The sequence below is a fragment of the Pagrus pagrus genome (genome assembly GCF_965226575.1).
Source record: "Pagrus pagrus genome assembly, chromosome: 12".
Classification (NCBI taxonomy): Eukaryota; Metazoa; Chordata; class Actinopteri; order Spariformes; family Sparidae; genus Pagrus; species Pagrus pagrus.
Window position 1 is genome coordinate 20,289,033 of NC_140196.1, and position 21,245 is coordinate 20,310,277.

Genomic DNA, 21,245 nt, shown 5'->3' on the forward strand with positions numbered 1-21,245 from the left:
GAAATCCTGAATATCACTGGGAACCTGAAGAACGAGCCGTAATTATGACTTTTCAATCACAAGGTAGCGACGCCCTCAAGCATAACTTGATTGTCTATTTTGCTGTGAACAGGACCATAATTTACAAACATGAATATCATGCTTTGTTGAAGAAGACTTGAAACTAGCGACTGACAACATAAACTCATTAAGAAACTGTGTAGTCAGGTAATAAGTGAGAAGCAGGGTCATTTTCTGATAAGCTTATGTGCAATCAGACTTGTTTTGAAACCAGTGCTGCAACCCTGCTGGCCTTAGAAGGAATGTAGGTTTAAGGTTGTTCGTTTCAGAGCCGGAAGCGATTTTACGAAGCCTACTAAGGTGAAGGCATGACCAACCCCACTCTGCCCCTGATTGGTCTGCCCTGATATTCTCAACCTAACCCTAACCAATCATCACTCCTCATGCCTAAATTACAGCCCAACTGATATATTGTTATGGCTGATATTTTTAGGCAATGTTAGCATATAGAGAAAGTCATATTGGCCATAAATTAACTAGAAATTACAGTACAGAAATGCTCAAGATGCAACGGATGTCATTTAAAAACTGTCGCCACTAATGTAGTTTGTCCACCAGAGAGCACTGATATATTTATATTCCAACTCTGAAATGTCCAGCTCAGTACATGACTATGCACTGAAGCATTACAGCTTTACATGATGGTCCCTTTTTGTGTCTAATGTGAGAGATAACAGAGAAGTAAACAAACAAAAGCAGGAAATAATAATATTAATATTGTATCTCCAGATGACCCGTCGCGTTATTACCAGCTTGTTCTGATTGACACTTTCAATCAGAGATCATTTAAATTACTCTCTCCCTGTTATCCTTAGTTATTGCTAACTGCACATTGGTCAGTGGTCTGGAACAAAAAATAAAAAGGCAAAAGTCACAATTGAAGGGATCCTCATCAAAAATTTTATTGTTAGGTCTTCGGTAAAAAAAGATATTTCTTTATGATCAATTTACGTTAATGTATGTACGAGCCTCAAAAATGCAGTATCAGCAGAAGTAATGCACTCTAAATGTTTGGTGAAAGCACTAGGATCCAACTCATCTGGTCTAGCTCGAAGGTTTTAAGGAAGGCCTGTGACCTCATGGGAACCGACCTATGTTTTGTCAAAGTAATGAACCAGACCAGTGATTCCCAGAGGTCAGCATGAGAGGGATCACGAGATGAGTACAAGCATTTTAACACATGAATGTCTCTTGTTAAATACTGCATATTTGGAAAAAAATCTCACTCTCTGGTTGACCTTTTCACAACCCATAGACCTGTGCAACCAAAGACAATGGGTCAAAAGTTTTAAGGGGTCAATAGCCAAAAAGTTTTGTTCTGGTTGGATGTAGCCGGTTGTATCTTACACCTCACAGGGCACAGTGGTTCATTCCATTAGCACCTGCTGCCATGTTGTCAGTAAACCTTTGACCTTTTTTAGGAGCAGCTTTTGCAGACTGACAAACCAACCAACCGCCTGCCTGCCTCATTCTGCTCTCCTATGGTTCATCATCAACACCTTCATGACTTCTCACAGCTCAGCGCTGCTGCCGTCTCTTCCGATGCTGCCGGCGTCCCAAATCCTGGAAGGGTCCTACAGGGGGATCAGGTGTCACCAAACCGTCAGTCATCCTCTGGTAGACAAGGGTGGAGTCAGCAGCTACAGCACACAATAGCATGGGGAAGCCTCTGTCCAGCACGTGACGTATGCTGCACGGCAGAAGAGGAAGCTGTGAGTTTGGGAAATTTGTGTAGACAACTTGTGACAGTAAAAGTCTTTAAATGAAAAGAAAAAGGTGTCCAATTACCTTTTGTGGCTCAGAGATCGGTGAACAGGCAGTGGAAGAACAGTTTGGACGGGTCCTCCTTCCTTCTCCCTCGCTTCCAGCAAAACCAGCTGCAGCTCAGGACTCTTGACACAAGACACCTCTTTCCAGTGACGCACTGCGGAGGACAAATGCCTAATCAGTCTACGGCGAACTGTAGTGGCTCCTCCAAAGGTCATTACAGCCAGGATGTCATTTGTTATAAGAGAGGCCTTTCCTCCGTCAACACTAAACACTGATTCACCCTTCCCCCACTCATTTAGAACATGTTTTTATAGTTTTATGTTACTCTGAATGAGCTCGACAACAATTAGAGGTTGTACAGGTAAATACAATTTATATGTAACTGAAGACACAACCTATTTTAAAAGGTGCAATATGTAAAAATTGGACACCTGTCGAATTCAAACTCAAAACAAAAAAAGGCAGCAGAAAAACGGCTAACTGTGGCTGCCATTAGCTAGTTAGCTCAGTTAGCAGTGCAGATAGTGGTTTGGACAGAGAGCTTGGGGGACCAGGGAAGTGTTGGTGTTAACAGCGCTAACACAGGATTTTTGGAGCGGCATGGATCAGGGCTAGCTGTTTAGCATGCTAACTTCAGCAGACATCTCTGACACCGACAGAAACGTCATAATGTCAGCACTGCTATTTCTTCACATCCTGTCGACAATTATAGTACATTTTTGACTGATTCAACTCAAATTCTACGTATTGCCCCTTTAATATATAAAATGTCATTTTTCATTATATCAGTAAGAGCTTTAGCTAACCCTTTGTTTCCTTCTTTAAAATGCCTCACCTGTAATGCTCTTTTCATGCAAACTCATACAGTAAAATTAATCTCCTGTGGATGTACAGCATTGAGCAGGACTGTAGCCAACATTAGAGACACCGTATTCACATGTGAAATAAGTACTGTTTGAGGGAGTTTTAATAAGCAGAGGAGGAGTTTACATTATACAAAACACACAAACTACACACAATGGATAATAAATACTCATTGTCTTACTTTAAGCCCTGAACATATTTATTGAAGTCTAATTATTAATGAAGTGTGGTGAAAGTATTGACAAAAACATTTAAAAGGGGCAACATGTGGGAGTTTAAGTTGAGATCCTGGACCATCACCCTGTCAGATGAGCACCCATGTCTCTGCAGGACACACACATAAACAAACACACAAACAAACACACAAACCAACAAACAGTCCTGGCTCCTGCTCACCTCTTCTCACACTCACCCTCACAAAGATCCATGTAGACGAGGAAGGCTGTGTGAAGCTGTTCGCTGTCCTCAACCTCCAGACTCTTCATTAGCTGATACTAAAACAAGATTTAAAAAAAACATGAAATATTTACAACATGATTTAGCACCAGAGCAGTGAACGCAGCAGGGCTCTCCTCTGACACTCACGGTCGGATGGTGCAGGATCCAGGGCGGAGGTGGAGGCTTCTCCCTCAGGTCCGCTGTGTCTGACGCCTCCGACATGTTAATTATTTAACGTGTCTAATGACTCAGAACACTCTCATTACACACTGTGTAATGTCAGGACAGAGTGCTGCTGTCACGGCGTGCGTGACTTATGTTTTAAGTTTTGCCAGCGTGCTACAGTCTCAGTCGTCCGGGCGGAAAATGTTACTCATTCTTGTTTTCCGCGTGGCAGACAGGAGGCAGCCTTAGAGACACTTCTTAGGGCAGAAAAAACCCAGTGAGCCAAGTCAATATAATATAATATAATATAATATAATATAATATAATATAATATAATATAATATAATGTAATGTAATGTAATGTAATGTAATATAATATAGTATAATAGAATAGATATATAATATAATAAAATATCAGAATCAGAAATACTTTATATGTACTAGAATATATTAGAATATAGAATTTACTATAATAGAATACACAATACAAAATTATTACACACAATGGAAATTCATACCTCAAAAGGTGATAGTTCGAACGTAAACAACACCAACACTTCCACGGTGCTCCGAGCACCGAACTTAGTTAGCTGTAGTTAGTGGTTACTCTGGCAATGTGCTGCCCCCTGTTTGTTTGGAGTATGAATTCAACAAAAGGCCAGTTCTTAAATATTGCACCTTTAAATAAATGTAGGCATTAAAAAGCAAGATTTTAAAAAATAGAATAAACATATATACATTGATATGATTTTGCCATACCCATGAACTATTATTATTATAATTATTATTATTAGACTTCTACTACAACTACTTAATAATAATAATTAAAAAAAAAAAAATATATTAATAATGACTTTTCTCATATCTGTGCAGGCTTTCTTCAATCTCTCTGACTACCTCTCTCTTCCTGTGTGTGTGTATGTGTGTGTGTGTGTGTGTGTGTGTGCGTGTGTTATCATGAGTGTGTGAGAGTTTCTCGTTCTGTCTCAGTTGCAGCAGTCTGAGACCACAGAGACATCAAGGTCCGCCGGTGGAAATATGCCTCTTGGACTTGTGGGATCATATTTTGTGATTTTAGCAGGACAGCTCTTCCTGCACAGCAGCACAGAGGAGCTTCCAGCTGATCATCTCCTCCAACACCAAGCCCAGTGGGAGTCCTCTCTGCTGAAGCCCACAGTTCTGATCACCATCCTCGCACGCAACGCACAACACAGCCTCCCATACTTCTTGGGATGCATCGAGAGGCTGGACTATCCAAAGGAACTCATTGCCCTCTGGTAAAATTCTGTCTATTTACTGCAGTACATTTTTAATTGAAATGTGCTACATCTCTGTTTTGGTCTAAAGAAGAATTTTTTGATAAGAATCAGAGCTACAAATGAAAATGTTCTGGTTTGATAGAGAGTGAACACAAAAAAAATGAGCAAAAGTTCACCTTTTTTGTGAGTTTGACTGCACTGTGTGAGTGTCATTCTTCACATTCAGCAGCGCTGTTCAGCAGTAAACAAGTCATTCTCGGACAAATGAGAAAACTACAGAAAGGTGAAGTTCAGTAATGTTTCTGTGATCTCAGGGCAGCCTCTGACCACAGTGTGGACAACAGCACAGCCCTGCTTCAGGAGTGGCTCAGAGGAGTTCAGCACCTGTACCACTCAGTGGAGTGGAGGCCCGCGGAGCAACCGAGGTGAATCACTACTAATACATAAAACACTCTGTCTAGGGCAGCATCACAATTATTACCCACCATCTCGAGACTGTTTAATCACAGACGTAATAGTCTTGGTAAACCTGATATGTCTTTCAGCTTCTATGCAGACGAGCAGGGTCCCAAACACTGGTCCGTCTCCCGCTTCACCCATGTGATGAAGTTAAAGCAGGCAGCACTCAGAGCTGCCAGACGTCTGTGGACAGACTACATATTGGTGAGACAGAAAAAGACCATAAAGCACAAAGTATGTCACCATTCTGTCATCCACTAATGTTTCTTCTCTCTCAGTTTGTGGACAGTGACAACTTGCTGACAAACAGCCAGGTGCTATCTGACATGATAGCAGAGAATCTGACAGTTGTAGCACCCATGTTGGAGTCAAAAGGTCTTTATTCCAACTTCTGGTGTGGCGTGACTCCACAGGTAAGATTCTTCTAGAGACCAAAACTGAATATTCCTGTACAGATCATTCACAAAAACTTGTTCTGGGTTTTCTCAGGGCTACTACAGACGAACCCCAGAGTATATTCCCATCCGTAAATGGAAGAGGCAGGGCTGCTTTGCAGTCCCCATGGTCCACTCCACCTACCTGCTGGACCTGAGGCGCACAGCCAGCCGAGCGTTAGCCTTCCACCCTCCTCACCCCGACTACCCCCACGATGTAGATGACATCATGGCCTTCGCTTTCTCTGCACGGCAAGCAGGTCAGAACCTTGATAACCGTGTGCTGGTTTAAAGGTCCAGTGTGTAGGATTTAGGGGGATTTCTGGCAGAAATGTAATGTGATGTTGTTTTCTTATCAGGTAGGAAGACTTAAAATATTAAAATATCAAAGCTTTAGTAAGCTGTATACAAATAATTAGGGATTGGAATCACTTTTGAGTTATATTATGTATTGAGTTAATAAACTCTATACTAAAAAAATACTAAAATACTTTTATTGTCTGTTTAGTGCCTTTCTAGAAAAACTGCTAAAAATCAAACTACACTACATGTAGAAAGAGGCATAATGTGCTTTAATGTGTCTATCTATGTATTCTATCTGTCTCTGCATTTCAAATAATGAAAAGACGTTTGCATTGAGGCCTGATCCGTCTGTTTGTCTGCAGGAGTTCAGATGTACGTGTGCAACAAGGACCATTATGGATATTTACCAGTGCCCCTCAACCAAGACCAGCCTCTGGAGGAAGAAGAGGAGAGTTTTACCCACACACTGACAGAGGCTCTCAGTAAGCACTTCCTCTAATTATGCATATAGTAAAGTTGACTCTATAACTGACAGTTTAAGGGCTCTCTGTCTTCAGTCTCTGCTCACCGTTTCCTTGGCCTGTATGAGCACATTTGGTCTTTTTTCCTCTCACAGTCCTGACACATGTCTCACTCCTCTGTTAAAGCCCACTGCCTCTCATTCACCTTTCTCCCGCTCAATTCTACATCAGTTAGATGTTAAACTGATGTTAGAAATTCTCTTGATACCAAAAGACTGGCTTTATGTGAAATGTGAATGTATGACCTTACTTTCCCAGTTGCCTTCCCCGTGGAGCCCTCACAGTACGTGCACACTGTGCCTAAAGAACCAGGGAAGATGGGATTTGATGAGGTACGGATACATTTATAAGCTGTAGAGATATTTCGCAGTTATGGAGGGCTGTTTAACTGAACAGTCACTTCATTCTCCTTCACTTTTAGATCTTTCTGATCAATCTGAAGCGCCGATCAGACCGGCGGGACAGGATGTTGAGTACTTTGGCCGTCCTCGGCATCAACGCAACACTGACAGAAGCCGTGGATGGCACGTATGACATACAGTAACAGTTCTCATTATACAGTGGTGATGCAATGATCAGATACTTTACTCACTTCCTAAGATACTTTACTAAAATAGTATTACCACAATGTAATGTATTAATGCCTTATTCTGCATGACAATATTCTTCAACTACCAGGTTGAGCCTTTTCTCTCCGTAACCTCCTAATTACTGCTTGTAGATAGTAAGTTGTTTTATATGAATTACATTTACATTTACAACAATAACTACAATTATTTATCTTAATAGGCTTCACTCAGTTTGGGCCTTTATAAGGTGGAAGTGCCACCAAAAGTCTTTCTCCCTGAATAACATTTCTAAATATGGTTATTTTATGGTTAATTATTGTGTAATAAAATACAAAACTAGTGTTAACATGGTTTAAACTCCATATAAAGTTTTTCTAACTCTACTAAAGTGAGGTCTTGCTCATAGCTAATGCAGTAGTGCTTTGACACTTACCCAATATGCATGCTAATAAGCAAGTAGTTAATAGCTGCTATGTGTACCCAAGTGTAAACTGTCACAGAGAGATGTTTTATGTCATTAATGGATTACTTTAACTAGCTGGCAAAAGAATGCAACTCACTGTCCACTTGCTTGCTTGCTCCAGAGCTTTCGACCATTTCAAATTGTTCTCAAAAGTGCGATTATCAGGTTTATATCAACATAAATGAAAACTCGCAGAGGAGCTCAGACGTATGCAATTCAATAGCAACTGAGCAAACTCAATGCTGACAAGGAGAGCGTCTGATATGGTTGAAAGCTGATGTTTACAGGTCAAGAATGAACTGCTGAGTTCTGTGCGCTTATTCTACGACACCGATTCCAAAAAAAGTTGGGAACGTAAAATATATTGTCTTTGTACTGTTTTCAATTGATGTCACTTTTTTTATATATTAATTCGAGTACCTTCAATGCTGTGATTGGACAGTTTTAATGGTTGGCTCGTTATTGTTGCAGAAATTGAATCTTCACCTGTTTGCTTGCGCTGTCCACAGAGCCTTGAACTCCTCTCAGCTGCAGGCCATGGGCGTAGACATGCTGCCCGGGTACAAAGACCCATATTCAGGACGTGTGCTGACTAGAGGGGAGATTGGCTGCTTCCTCAGCCACTACAACATCTGGAAACAGGTACAGCCTTATACTCTGTGACTGGTCTGAAGCTGATGTGGCAGTATGAGGAGGTTAGAAGTGTTTGGTGTTTCCTGCTGTTATGTGTCGCCCCCTAAGGTGGTGCAGCAGGAACTGCAGCAGGTGCTCCTGCTGGAAGATGATGTCAGATTTGAGCCCAGTTTTGGCAGCAGGCTGGAGACTATCATGGAAAATGTACAGAGAGTGGGACTTGAGTGGGACCTCATGTGAGTAAATCACTGCAGTTTTTGTCCCATTTTTCATCACTTGAATACCTTTGATAATAAATCCACATTGTGCCTCTGTAGTGTCACTCACCTCTGTGTCCTCACACAGTTATGTGGGCCGTAAGCGGCTGCAGGTGAAGGAGCCGGAGCAGTGGGTGAAGGGAGTCAGGAACCTCGTTCACCCGCACTACTCCTACTGGACCCTGGGTTACGTCCTGTCACTGAACGGGGCCAAGAAGCTCCTCAAGGCAAATCCCCTGAACAAAATGCTGCCGGTTGATGAGTTCCTGCCTGTCATGTTCAACAAGCACCCCAAGTGAGCCTCAGTTACTGTTTATATATAAAAGTATGGACGAGGTATTCTTACGTATTGCACCTTTAAACCATATTTACTCAGTCTAAAGTCCTTCTGTCCTCCTCCCTGTCCCTTCAGAGACGAGTACATGCAGTATTTTGAGCAGAGGGACCTGAAAGTGCTTTCAGTGGAGCCTCTGCTGCTCTTCCCCACACACTACACCGGAGAGCCAGGCTACATCAGCGACACGGAGACCTCGACCATCTGGGACGACGAGGCTGCAGACACGGACTGGGACAGAGACAAAGCCAGGCGGAGAAGTGAGAAGGAAACTGTGGCTCCCCGTTCTGCTCGTGGTGGAGTTCCCCGCTTCTCTGCCAGTGGAAACAGAGATGAACTCTGAGGGGGACTGATGTCATGTCGTTAGGGTCAGCTGAACATCCTGGAGGGGCACAAATTAGCTGCTGGGCCCTGACTTAATTGTATTCCTCACCTTCTCTGTGGAATGAATAAAAACTGTATGTTTGTTTGATAAAACTCACACAACATGTGATAAGGCTGAAATAATGAAGGTATAAGAACTACATTTTAGCACAAGGACACTCTGCAGGACCCACCACAAAGTCCCAATCATATCAGTTTATATCGGGCTTTAGTGGAGCATATTTCAAACTAATCTTCAATTAAATCAGCACAAGCCAGCTAACAAGTTTGGAGCGTTTGGGGCCCCTGGAGCGTCCCACTCTGCTTTGTTGGTGATCCAGCCTTCCACATATCAAGATCACTTGTCGAGACCAAGACTTCACATTTCCGCAGGGGAAGTAGATGCCATGTAATAAATGTTCAACATTAAAGGGTAGTGGTGAAAAAGTAGTATAAAGGCATTAGTGGCTCCTCTAATAAATTACCTCCAGTGATGTCACTCAGCAGCTTAGTTGCATTGTGGTCTAGCATTGCGCTCCTATAACCCTGTTGAACTCATTATGCACAGTTTTAAGACAAATGATCAATCAATACAGCAGAATCAGGGATATCTTCTTCCTTTTCAAAACCTGCTGCCTACATTACCCACAATGCCACTTCATCATCAGACTACATGCAGCTTCCTCTGGAGCTACAAAAGGCTTTATACTACTTTTTTCACATATATATGTAATTTTAACAGGATAATTTGTCAAATAATGGGCCTCATAACTTCATCTACCAATTTCATCTGCGTCCATTTGTCTGCTTGTTGGTTTGTCAGCAGGATTAAACAAAAACCACCAAACGGATTTCCACCAAACTCGGGTGGAGGATGGGTCTCGGCCCAGAATAGAAACCATTAACTTTTGGTGCTGATCTGATGAATTGCACTTGCAATTTGCACGGATCCAGGATTTTTTTCTCACTGCCTTTAACATTGTGAAACTGAGAGCATTTCTCTACATTTCTATTAATATTTCAGGGAATAATGCATGAATCTGAATGAAAAAATCTCTCGTTACTTTGTCTTTCAATATTTATTTGGGTTTATGACCTGTAATTAAGACCCAGCCAGGCCACTTTGTACTTTGTTCAAATAATCTCATGCCCTGATCTTTGCGTGTCCAAACGCAGTCGATCCACCCAAGGGTTTTTATTATAATCAGAGACTGCCTTCCAACATCATGGGCTTTATTAAATAGTAAACTGGCCAGGCACCGCCTTTCATGTTTACTTCAAATAAACTCATGTTTTTTTTTTATATTGAGGCTGCTATGTGCTTATGGGACAACTTCACTGAGCAGAGGAAACAACACACAAACACAGCAGTCAACTTAAGGATTTTTATTTTTAAAAAAAGCACTGGTATTCTCATGTCAAGCAAACAATGGAACCACTTAATATTAGTACTGTTCCATATCACAAAATGAGTTATGAAAAGAATAATTAAACCACACAAATGATACAATTCTTTTTGGAAATAAATTAATCGGCATAACAAAAAAGAAATAAAACATGCTTGTACTTAGGTGTTGAACAGGAAATATTGAAACTCCAATGCTCAAAATTGAAGACACCTGAGAATATAAATATCAAAACAGCGTGTTGCAGCAATTATTTAGTTCCACAGTTCCTCTTTAACTAAAGCTTTGAGAAGAGGATTTTTAAAAAATTACATTAATGTAAAAATTAGGCATCAATTTAAAAAACATCTGTTTCTGTACAATGTGCATATCTGAATTAGTGTGGTGACAAGAGAAATTATCGCATTATTAATTTGTTTTTGTCTTTTTCTCAGTGAGGCAGCGCAGCAAAACTGAAATCCAAAGTGGATAATGCTCGTTTGTCATCAAGCCACATTCAGTGATATGAACAAATAGATTTGGACTAGAGCTCTTACAATTGAAATCTGCAGTGAAGTGACAGTTTACAGGTATTATTTTCTTTTACATTTTAATACCTCTTTTAAGCCTCTGTCCGAGCCAGCAGTGAGTCTTTCCCTTGGTGACTAAAACTCCTGCTGGGCTCTAATGACAGGGGGGTCGGTGCAGGATTTATCCAGTAGGTTCATCTGCTACTGTCCATGAACAACAGAAGTTCATCGAGGCAGGGATAAAGGAAACTCTGCTGCTACACAGGAAGTAGTGATGTTGCATATAAAGACAAGATGAGGACAAAGCCTACACAACAGACCATCTAGCTGATATAAACACATTTCTGAAATCCAAGGCTCAGTGGCTTTAGAGGAATTTCTGAAAGACAGGTTGGATGGAATTGTACAGACACCAAATAAAAAATAAAAAATAAATCTGTGAGGTATGTTCTTCTTGTGATATTATAGCTTTGAGACCCGGACAGAGTCTGTGTGAGAAGACACTCCCATCTGTGAGGAGAGACGGGAGGGAGTATGTCCATTTGAAGACGTAGAAAACAAGAACAATGTGTGTGTTCTTTTGTTAAGCAGTCCATGCGTTCGAGGCTACTGCCAGCAGCAACCAAAAACTGTCGACAGATCGAACCTTTTAAGAAGAAATGTGTACAAAATTTCACTCAGATGAGTGCGGCTCCCATTAAAATGAGATCAACAGTAAAACGGTATATGGAGATGGTTTGACAGATGAATGAGGAAGACGTCTGAAGTCCTTCCTCTCTGATTTTAGTGTGGAGGAGACAACAGATCTCAAAATACAAATGAAGAAAATAAAAAATCCCACAACAAGAGATGGCCTGAATTACTAAGCAAACACACACACACACACACACACAAAAATTAGAAATAAAAATAACTACCCAGTTCTTTTATCACACGTTCTAAAGCACTTGGACAAAAAGGCAGTTTTACAAACCATTGGCTATCAACACACTAGCAAAGTTCCACAGTGCTCGCTTGAAGAAGCATAGTAACAGTGCAAGCCATTACACTATTCAGCCAAATACACCTGTAAGAAAAAAGTGCCATATTGCATAATGAGTATCTGTAATGAGCCCATGAGCGGGCGTTACACACCTATACAATGATCAAACTGTAAACATGGTGCAAAGTAGTTATGACATAGTTTAAGGCTTTCAGATTTTCCTGAAGAAGTGTTGTTCTCTGAGATAAAGGAAGATGTCCATGAGCTGGACAAAAAACAGTGTGGAAACACAGAAGAAAGAAAAAAAAGATTCAACCTCTCTAGAAACAGACCTGGACTCTGAATGTACTTGAATAGATTTTAAACATCTGAATTACTTGAGGAATGCTTGATTCAGTTAGTGATGATTCCTGAAATACATGAGGATTATCAAACTTTTTGGCTTAGAGGAGTATTTAGGTGCCGGTTTTCTTTAAAGGACTGAACTGGTTCTTGAAGGTCCCGTGTGAAGGATTTAGTGGCATCCAGCATTGTGTTTGTAGATGCAACCAACTGAACACCCCTCGTCTCAGCCTCTGCAATGGTGGCTGCTTAAAATGCTAAGGCCCCTCTTTAGAGCCAGTGTTTGGTCTGTCTGTTCTGGGCTACTGCAGAAACATAGTTGCATCACAGCAGAGTCAAACCCCAAGGAACAGCGCCGAGCTTTAGAGCCAATTTCACGTGGTGGCCTAGTGTGCACGCTCTATGGGCCGCACAGTACGGAAGCTAAGTGGATGATCTGGATAATTTTACACTCAGGAAGTTGAATGTCGTTTGGTTTCAATGAGTGATTTTTATAGGAATGAATGGGGCTCTGCCTCCATTGCTGTATCCAGATTTTCCCTTATTGGATCCATGGTTTGTCTCCATGATAAAGGATCAGCTCACTCTGTAGATATAAAAGGCTCATTCTAAGGAAAAACATGATTCTTTGTTTCAGGTGATTATACTCTCATGAAAACATAATTAGGAATATTATATTCCATTTTTGCCAACAGATACCCCTACATCCTCCACACTGGACCTTCAAAAAAGCCCCATTTTTACAGCATAGTAACATTTCTTCATCAGACGACATTTTGAGCTGTCAAACACAGGTGTTACTAATAACATCAATGGCCGCGTCCTGTTTACAAGTGACTGCCCCTGATATTGTGCCTGCCGATTAAATGACACACCTACATAGAACAGAGCCATAGCTAGCTTTATTAGTTGCACCTGCGCTGTTGCTGATTTGACAAGTCAAAATGTCCTCCTCAGTAAAGGTCTACTGGTTATTAGCTTTGATTCCAGTACAAATAATTGTAACAGGATTTTTTCCCCCCAATGATACATGTGAGAATTTATCTGCTGCCAAAACTCAACCCATATAAAGAAACCCTTGTCACACCTGATCCTGATATGCGTTCTGCCATCAGGCTCCACGCCTCTGATGAGTGTGGTGAACGCTTTTACTTTAAAGGCAGCTGGCTGAAAGTCAAGCTTAACTCATGTCATATTTCCCCCCCTCCCCCAAAGAATTTTGATACCATCACATACACACTTTTCCCAGTTCTGTCGCTAACAAAAATGTAAATAAAAACACATACACACCGACACTCACAGGCAATGCCATCCTATCAAGCATATACTGTCACCCCTAATATAAGGACTACAATTCATCACATGTATTAATTCTGCTGCTAGTAGCATTACCAGTTTTCTACATTAAAACGCTTGAAGCTTATTTACATTTGCATCAGTATTAGACATAATACTACTGTATATTATGTGTCAGCATAAGGATGATAACTGATCTAGACTTAAAGATGGCATGCAAACAGCTCCTTTACAGTGAAGTTTGATCCACTTTCTGGCAAAATTAATATTTGATCTATAATTAAATTGGATATACAAAAAAATATTGACAAATCGCCTCATTACTAATGCAATAAAAATGAAGGAATGTGTCACAATCAGCAAAGCTAAAAGGAGAAAAAAAAAGCTAAAAGACTTCTAGCCACTGCCTCGCTACCTAACATCACAATATTGTGCTACTCATGGTGAAGAAATGGTACTGAAGAGCACAAAAATAATTTACAAATTAACCACAAGAAAACAGAGGAGTTTTGGCTGATGATGAATGTGCAGATTATGACAGAAAATGTGAAAAAATCCCTGCAATTTGTGAAAGTGTTTCAGTTTGAGTTGATGAGGTTATTTTTAGGGTTGGGTTTATTTTTAAAATCGATTCCAATCTGCTTAATGATTCCCATTCAAATCGAGTCCTGAGTGAGAAAAGAAACCAACGTGTGTTGAAAGAAAAACCACATTTATTTTCATAAACATTTAATAAATGATGTTTTTTGTCATGTGTTTTTGGTCAAAAAACAAAAGACAAATATAAATATTCTCTGATGTGCTAAAGTTTAACTTTCTGAGTCATTAAAGCCTAATTATATTTTTCTATTAGGCAATATTGGCTGCTTTATGGCATCATTGATTTTCTAGACTTTTGCATCAATGTGATGAAGTACCTTGATTTGTCCTGTATTTATTCAGCGGATTAACCAAAAACAGACATTCAGATCTAGTTATTTGAGCTATTAAAACGTTTCAACATTTAAATTCATTAGGTCATGATACAGGACATGAAATATGCTGCAGTCTTATACCATTCTGTAGTAAATGGGTTGTCACATCAGACGGACTTTTTTCCAGTTGCATGTATTCATTTTCATGCAGTGATTACAATTCACTGCATCTTTACTGTCTTTACCGAAGTAGAAAGCTAGCTCCAGTCCGTCATGCTGTAAACATTATGCACATGCTTTGATACACATGTGACCGGCAATGAAAAGGAAAGTGTGGTAGGTCCAAACTTTGCTTTCAGGACAACGATAAGTGGAATCGAAAAGCACATTTCTTATCGTTCTTACAGATTTGGAACATTCTTTATACCCAACCCTAGTTATGTCGAGCAGGTGGATAGTGGTCACATGACTCATCCGTGTGGATGGAGAGATGAGGCTACTTTTCCCCCTCACATCCGGCTGTGTGTGTTGGCTTGTGTACGTGTGGGTTATGTGCACATTTTTGAGTACAACACAGCAATGCTAAATCCTAGTCAGTGGATCTGATTGTTGCTGGTTAACTTGAAACCACCGTGACCCTTCTGTGCTCCTGCCATGAAGCCCCTCACCCCCAAACCATCCTAGTGGTGCATGGCTGGGCTGGGAGAGGAGAATGCTCCCTTGTTGCGTCCCAACATGGAAGGCTGGAAGTCGGGATGGCGGCGTGCATGCTTGATCAGGTGGTCGCTGCGCATGAAGCGCTTATCGCACAGTGGGCACAGGAAGCGTTTCTCCCCCGTGTGGGTGCGGGTGTGGCGGGCGAGCTCATCAGAGCGGGCAAACTTCTTCTCACATTCGGGCCAGGTGCACGGGAAGGGCCTCTCACCTGCAGCGCAGTGGCAGAAAAGAGAAGGGGGAACCATTAACCACCATATAAAATATTATTTAAACATCAGCTGTCTAACTGCTTGTCAAAGTCACAGGGTTTACATTACAAGCATGCATTGAATTATTTTTTAACAGAGAGAACAGAGACTTCTCCGCTCAGCTACATCACTAATTCTCATCCTATACAACTATTACAACAAACAAGAGCTGCACCAATCCAGTACATCAGTTAAATAGCAGCCACTATGTAAGAATATTTTCTTTACTGATATCTTCTAGATCAGTTATTTCAAAACTGTGTGCTGCAGCCCCATGGTGGGCCGTGAAGGTACTGCAGGTGGGCCGCGAGAAGACATAAATTAAAAAAAGTTTATCCATTATCAATTTTGTTTGAAATGACCATCAAATAGTTATGATTTAATAATTACTTAAATCAAGGGGGTCAAATTAAATGTTATTTGTGTTACTCATTTATCTGACCTATTTTGTCTGGTGTTATGTTGAAGTCTGTTTCCCATTAATGTGTCTTCTACCAACCGTAACCTGTATCACTGGATCGCAATAGATGAAACCCATTTCTAACAGGAGGGCAGCCATATTTGACTGTGGAACAGACTTTGACACAACAGTGGAATATATCTGATGTTGCATCATAGCTGCATGTGTGCAAAGATATTCAAGTGTAGAAATTGTTACATGTATGTGGGTGGATTATTAATTTGCACTGTATCGTTGTTCTGTTTATGAAATCCAAAAAAATGTATGCATATACACTCTATAGATCTTCCAATTTCAAACTGGAACATATCTTTCTAAAGTTTAGGAGTGGCTGTTCTAGATTACTTGTTTTGTCTTTCAAATGTTAGAACAGAAGATAGCGAAAAATGCAATTTCCTTTAGATAGCTGTCCAAAAACTTACAAATATCAATTTTACAATCACACAACTCAAAGAAAAGCTGCAAGTCCAAACAATCGAGACACTGAAAACAGGGAATGTTTGATATTTATACTTGAAAAATTACTTGCTTATCAAAATAGCTGCTGATTAATTTGATATGTCTGACTAATCAATTGACTGACAAACCCTTTCATCTCTAACATGTGCAATGTAGAGCTGCAACGATTTATTCATTACTTTAAACCTTTAAATTAATTGCCAAATGATTTAGCCCTGGTGCAATTTGTGTGTTTGACAGATATATCCCTTTTAAATAAATCTTTCATATCTTAAATAACAACAATGCAATTATTTCTATTTTCATTTAAATAATATGTCTCAGGCACTGTAAAGCATTTTATGGTCTGTTTGTTCGTGTTCCTCAAATCTCAAACATGATCTTCTGCTTTCAAACCAACAATATAGGGCAGTGTTTGCAAAATAGGATGTTAATAAATAAAACATAACAAGAAACGTGTGGCCAAATCCCAAACATTTCTGATGACACGAATTTGCATGACTTTTATGAAATAGGGTGTATGCTCATCTCTACATAGTTGAATACGTCACAAAACATATCTAGGATTTAGATTCTCCAGATTAGTGTCTTCCTAAGCTACTACTAGCCTTAATCTCTCGCAGGCAACATGAGTAAAACCAGGATAAGCGAGTAGGATGCTCGGTGCCATTTTCAAGATCACAAAGCCGGGCCACGTTGTTGTTGCACTACTCTTTGTGGGCGTTCCCACCACCGCTTCTTTGAGCCGTTTCCTGTCCTTAATCCGTGTGCGCCTGCTCACTGACCCTGAACGCACCAATTCTCCTCATTTCGCGAAAAAAAAAAAACCCCCATCACATGCACATTTTATCTGTGGCAGAGCTACGGTATCATCCTGACAGGTGGGTGTATTATCAACTACATCGTGGGAATAAATGGTTGAGACTGAGCTTCAATTACAACCACGGCATGCACTGCTCAGCATGCACACAAAAAGAAAGGAAAATGTGTAGATAATGCATCCATTTGCGCGCCACCATTTTGGCTCCTCCTCAACGTTAATCAATACATTAACACTATGCCAGACATTAAAGTCGTCAGCAGAAGCCAGAGAAAGAGGTGATGATGCCCAGAGTGAAACTAAACAGCCATAACATCCAGCACTTGCTGCTGCCATCAACAGGACCGACAGTGAACTCTCTGCCCTCGACGTTAAGGTTTCGTCTTACGTTCATTTCATATGCAAATCCAGTCGGGAGGAAGACCTTCGTCACCGGTTTTAACGTCCAGCCCAGTTCTTTTGTTAGTTTACTTCTTTGTCAGACTCTCTGAAGGGGAGTTTTTCCGTCTTTCCCTCTTTGTTTGGCCTCGTTATTGTAGTAAGACGGGGGTAAATGGGAAAACACTGCCACCACCACGCTACTAACAACTAATACCATAAAACAAAAGAGCACAACACTTCCCCTACCTATCTGATATACTGGTAATAACAACATGGCCGTGCGTGTCAGCGACAAAGCAGCAGTTACAAAGTTTATATTCAGGGGTTATAAAACATGTGAACTGCTGACTGTTGTTGTCTCCGTACCTGTGTGTGTCCGGATGTGTGCCTTCAGGTGGGACGATTTCCCGTAAACTCTGTCGCACCCGTCAAAAGTGCACTGATGTCGCTTCACCGGGGAGCGCGGGGGCCCCACGCCTCCTCCTCCTCCCCCCCTCAACTGCTGCTGCTGTCCGGGGACCGGGGTGGCGGAGGGGGTCATGGTAGGGGTGGTCGGGTCGGACAACGTGGTGTAGCCGCTCTCCCCACCGCACGAGGAGTTGCTGCTCTCCGAGTAGGCCGACATGGGGCGGAACTTACCGTGCAGGTCGGTGAGGATACCGGCCACCGCCATCATGTTCGCCCCCTCCAGCCTGAGCGTCTCCCGCACTTCCCTGTCCTCGCTTGACCCATCGGGCTCCCCAGGGAGCAGGCCCACCGTGGCCGGCTGGCTGGCGGGGGCGACCGGGGTGGGTCTGTGCAGGACAGGACCGCTGGATATCGATACCAGACACTCGGCAGCGAAATAATCAGACGAGGCAGTAAACGACATCGTTATCTGACTTGTTTTGTTGGCTTTAGCAAAAAAAAATAACGAAAAAAATCGGCCAGGAGGGGCTAACGGTAGTCTGATCCCGACCTCGTTTTCATCAAACTCGACGAAGCAACCGTTTCCAGCCGAGCCTTTTCACCGCCATACAGTGTATCAACACTTCGAAAACGACTAAATAAACTAAAGAAAAGGCACAATCGAGAATAATAATGTGCTAAAACCGTGCCAATGACTCCGGGCCAACATGCGTGCCTCTCACCGTCTGACGGTTCATTGTGTCTGAGCCTCCGAGAAGCCGGTCAAACCTACGCCCCCTGGTCCGGACTAAGGGTGCGTTCACTGCCTTTCGGTTAAAAATCTTTGGGTGGTGTTTATGTGTCTAAATTTCTATAAACTCCACACTTATATATTTTGTTGTCACTGCATTTACTCCAACATCGACTAAATAAAGGACACATTCAAATCACGGCCATAAAGCACATTATAAATGTTGATATCAAACACAAAGCCAAAAATCTAGCATTTATTTCTGTTCTCTAAGTGTATTTTATGGATTACCTCTAAATCACAAGTGGGCTATCATTACAGTGTTATAGTTTAGCATACTAAAACACCCATTATCATACTTATCGTACCAAACTACACTTCTACGACAGTTTCGTCGCCTCAAAGTTGGGGTGAAAGCCGGTTAACGGTAGCTTTCAAATGAAGTTCTAAAATACAATTCTTTCTGTGTATTTGAATGCGGCGTCAACCAGCAGCACGCAGTGACTGACGTCGCAGCACGGGCGTGGACCGCGGCGGCGGGTGCATCGTGGAGCTTGGGTAATGATGGGGGAAGGAGATGAGGATGGAGGGCGTGTTGGGTAAATTAGTTTGAGCTCAGTCGGAGGCAGAAGAACGTGGCTGAGCGGTGGAGGGCGTTTTATTTCACGTTGGCGACAAATAGACTTGTACGAGGAGTCACCACAACCCCACAAATCTCTACTTTTACAACTGTTTTTTATCCATTACACATACACTAGAGGTCTCTCTTCTCTCATGCTTACCTCTCTTCACTGTAGTTGTCTTCAGAGTGGTTAATGAATCCGCTTTAAGCAGATTAGAATCCACACTGGTTGTGTGGCTTATTGATTTATGGTCATATTGACAAAGTATGTATGCGTGTAGGATAATAACACTTATGACTCATATGATCATAGTAATTATTCTTACAGGCTTTGTTTTGCAGTGCTACACTATTGTACACTATGCGATTTCATCCACCCCTCTATAATACATCTATGCTATCCCTGCAGAGAACATGTTAGATCTCAGGTTTGATATTATGCCAGCTCAAACTGTTTAAAGGTGCACTATGTAGTTTTGGGGAAGGAATTTCAATCAAAATAGAAAGATCTTTATTGACTGATTTTTTCTTTTTTTTTTTTGCTTAAACAAAGTAAATAAACAAACTCTTTGTTTTCATTTGTTTATATTTGGCAGGACCCTGCCACCTTTCTAGCTTCAAACAGTGTCCTGGGAACCTTATTTCCCCCTGAGAACAGCTTGTTTATTCACTTATGGAACAATGAATATTTCTGAGTTAATACATGTATTATTACCTTATTAATATTGTAAATATAGTTTGAATTTGTTCTTCAAAACTAACAGAGCTCCTTTAACTTTCCTGCAATAAGCTGAATTTTCTCTCCATATGTGGCTCATGCCATATTGTTGTATAGTCCGAGTTAATGGGGGTGCAAGAAAAACTACTTTTTTTCCCTGAGGGTTGGTTCTGTGTCAAGTGATTGGCTCAGCAAATGTTTGTAGCTCCAGCTTGGAAGGTATTTCCTGATTGGTTGCCGTGAGCACTATGGGTCACTGTGGAAAGCCCACGTACAAGCGTGGTCATTCAGTGGCTGTGAACACTGCTTGGTTTTCATCTCGCTTACATGTGGAGGCTCGGAGGCAGCCAGACCAGCAGTGACTCGGGGTTGCTATGGATATGTCCTTGTTACTGCTCAATTGTCTGCATGTTGCACTCATTTGTCTCCTGCTACATGGTGAGTTTTATGGCTTTTGCTGTCAGCTATATTGATTCTTGTGTCATTTAATTTTCCAGTGAAAGCAGAGATGACTTGACAAAGAACCACGTGACATGACTTTGAGTGTAAAGTGTGGAGTTTTAGCTGTCTTTCTTTGAGAAGAGTTTCTCTTTTGTTGCCACTATGTCTGATATTTTAACCTGATTTTCTGTGCAGTAGGTGATTGCTTTCAGACAGAACCAAATCTCTGTGATTCAAGTTGTGCTGGTGAGGATTCAGTTTGTTTCTTATATCAAATATGATGATAATACCTTAACAGTGAGAATGTTCTTCATGCAAGACACTGAAATATTAGCTTATCTCTGGATGTTATGATTATTATTTCATGTCAATAGGATTTTCTACCTCTGACCAGTCCTATCAGAGAGGGGTGAGGTATACTTACAGGTATAGCACGATAATTACCACCACCCTTCATGGCTCCAATGCTGGCAGGAATGGACTGGCTCTGGACTGTGTGGTTGATATCGACGTGGTTTCCAAGTGTCACCTAATGATGCAGGTCAGCTTTCATAAAAGTGTTTGTGAAAAAAAAAAACTTAAAGTAAAGTATTGCATAGAGGTGATTATTTATGCTCGTCCAACAGATTAGGAATCCACAGATAAAGCGGCTTTCCCCTCAGAAGGAGCACTCTGTGCAGCGTTTAAAGAGCTTAAGGTAATATAGCAGGTTTTATACAATTTGAGGTGTTTTTTGAATGCATGCTTTACCCTTCATCTGTTTATTTATTCTGCGTTCGTGCATGTTGGTCTATCTGTTCTCGCTCTAAGTCATTTTAGAATGCTACAACTGTTTTTCCAATGAATGTGATACTCTGTTCAGATGCCCTGCTTGTCTGTGTTCCCGGGTCTCGGGGGGAG

At 41.3% G+C, this 21,245-nt stretch overlaps 4 protein-coding genes across 4 annotated transcripts in view; 2 read left to right on the forward strand and 2 right to left on the reverse strand.

Annotated features, from left to right (window-relative positions):
* Window positions 1-937: 937 nt before the first annotated feature.
* Window positions 938-3,484, reverse strand: tsen15 (TSEN15 tRNA splicing endonuclease subunit). The gene is made up of 4 exons (XM_084369227.1): window positions 3,280-3,484; window positions 3,107-3,188; window positions 1,849-1,984; window positions 938-1,750 (listed from the first exon to the last, which is right to left on the reverse strand). The coding sequence occupies exons 1-4, from the start codon at window positions 3,352-3,354 to the stop codon at window positions 1,579-1,581; spliced, it is 465 nt and encodes a 154-aa protein (XP_084225353.1). The 5' UTR covers window positions 3,355-3,484; the 3' UTR covers window positions 938-1,578.
* An 851-nt stretch (window positions 3,485-4,335) lies between these two features.
* On the forward strand, window positions 4,336-8,872 carry LOC311266071 (procollagen galactosyltransferase 2-like; the record flags this gene model as incomplete). The annotated part of the gene is made up of 12 exons (XM_084368255.1): window positions 4,336-4,574; window positions 4,871-4,981; window positions 5,102-5,219; window positions 5,294-5,428; window positions 5,505-5,709; window positions 6,115-6,234; window positions 6,532-6,605; window positions 6,695-6,801; window positions 7,815-7,947; window positions 8,047-8,174; window positions 8,284-8,490; window positions 8,608-8,872. 12 exons carry the CDS (start codon window positions 4,336-4,338, stop codon window positions 8,870-8,872), a joined length of 1,842 nt encoding a protein of 613 aa, XP_084224381.1.
* Window positions 8,873-10,263: 1,391 nt separating this feature from the next.
* LOC311266708 (Krueppel-like factor 9) lies at window positions 10,264-18,600 on the reverse strand. Its single transcript, XM_084369220.1, has 2 exons — window positions 17,793-18,600; window positions 10,264-15,266 (listed from the first exon to the last, which is right to left on the reverse strand). The coding sequence occupies exons 1-2, from the start codon at window positions 18,295-18,297 to the stop codon at window positions 15,022-15,024; spliced, it is 750 nt and encodes a 249-aa protein (XP_084225346.1). The 5' UTR covers window positions 18,298-18,600; the 3' UTR covers window positions 10,264-15,021.
* A 1,411-nt stretch (window positions 18,601-20,011) lies between these two features.
* The window catches only part of LOC311266072 (uncharacterized protein), a 37,924-nt gene continuing 36,690 nt past the window's right edge, over window positions 20,012-21,245 (forward strand). Inside the window, exons 1-4 of the mRNA XM_084368256.1 lie at window positions 20,012-20,342; window positions 20,541-20,591; window positions 20,720-20,886; window positions 20,972-21,042. Coding sequence (XP_084224382.1) covers window positions 20,279-20,342; window positions 20,541-20,591; window positions 20,720-20,886; window positions 20,972-21,042 — 353 coding nt within the window. The 5' untranslated portion in view covers window positions 20,012-20,278. The remainder of the gene's footprint in view (window positions 20,343-20,540; window positions 20,592-20,719; window positions 20,887-20,971; window positions 21,043-21,245) is intronic.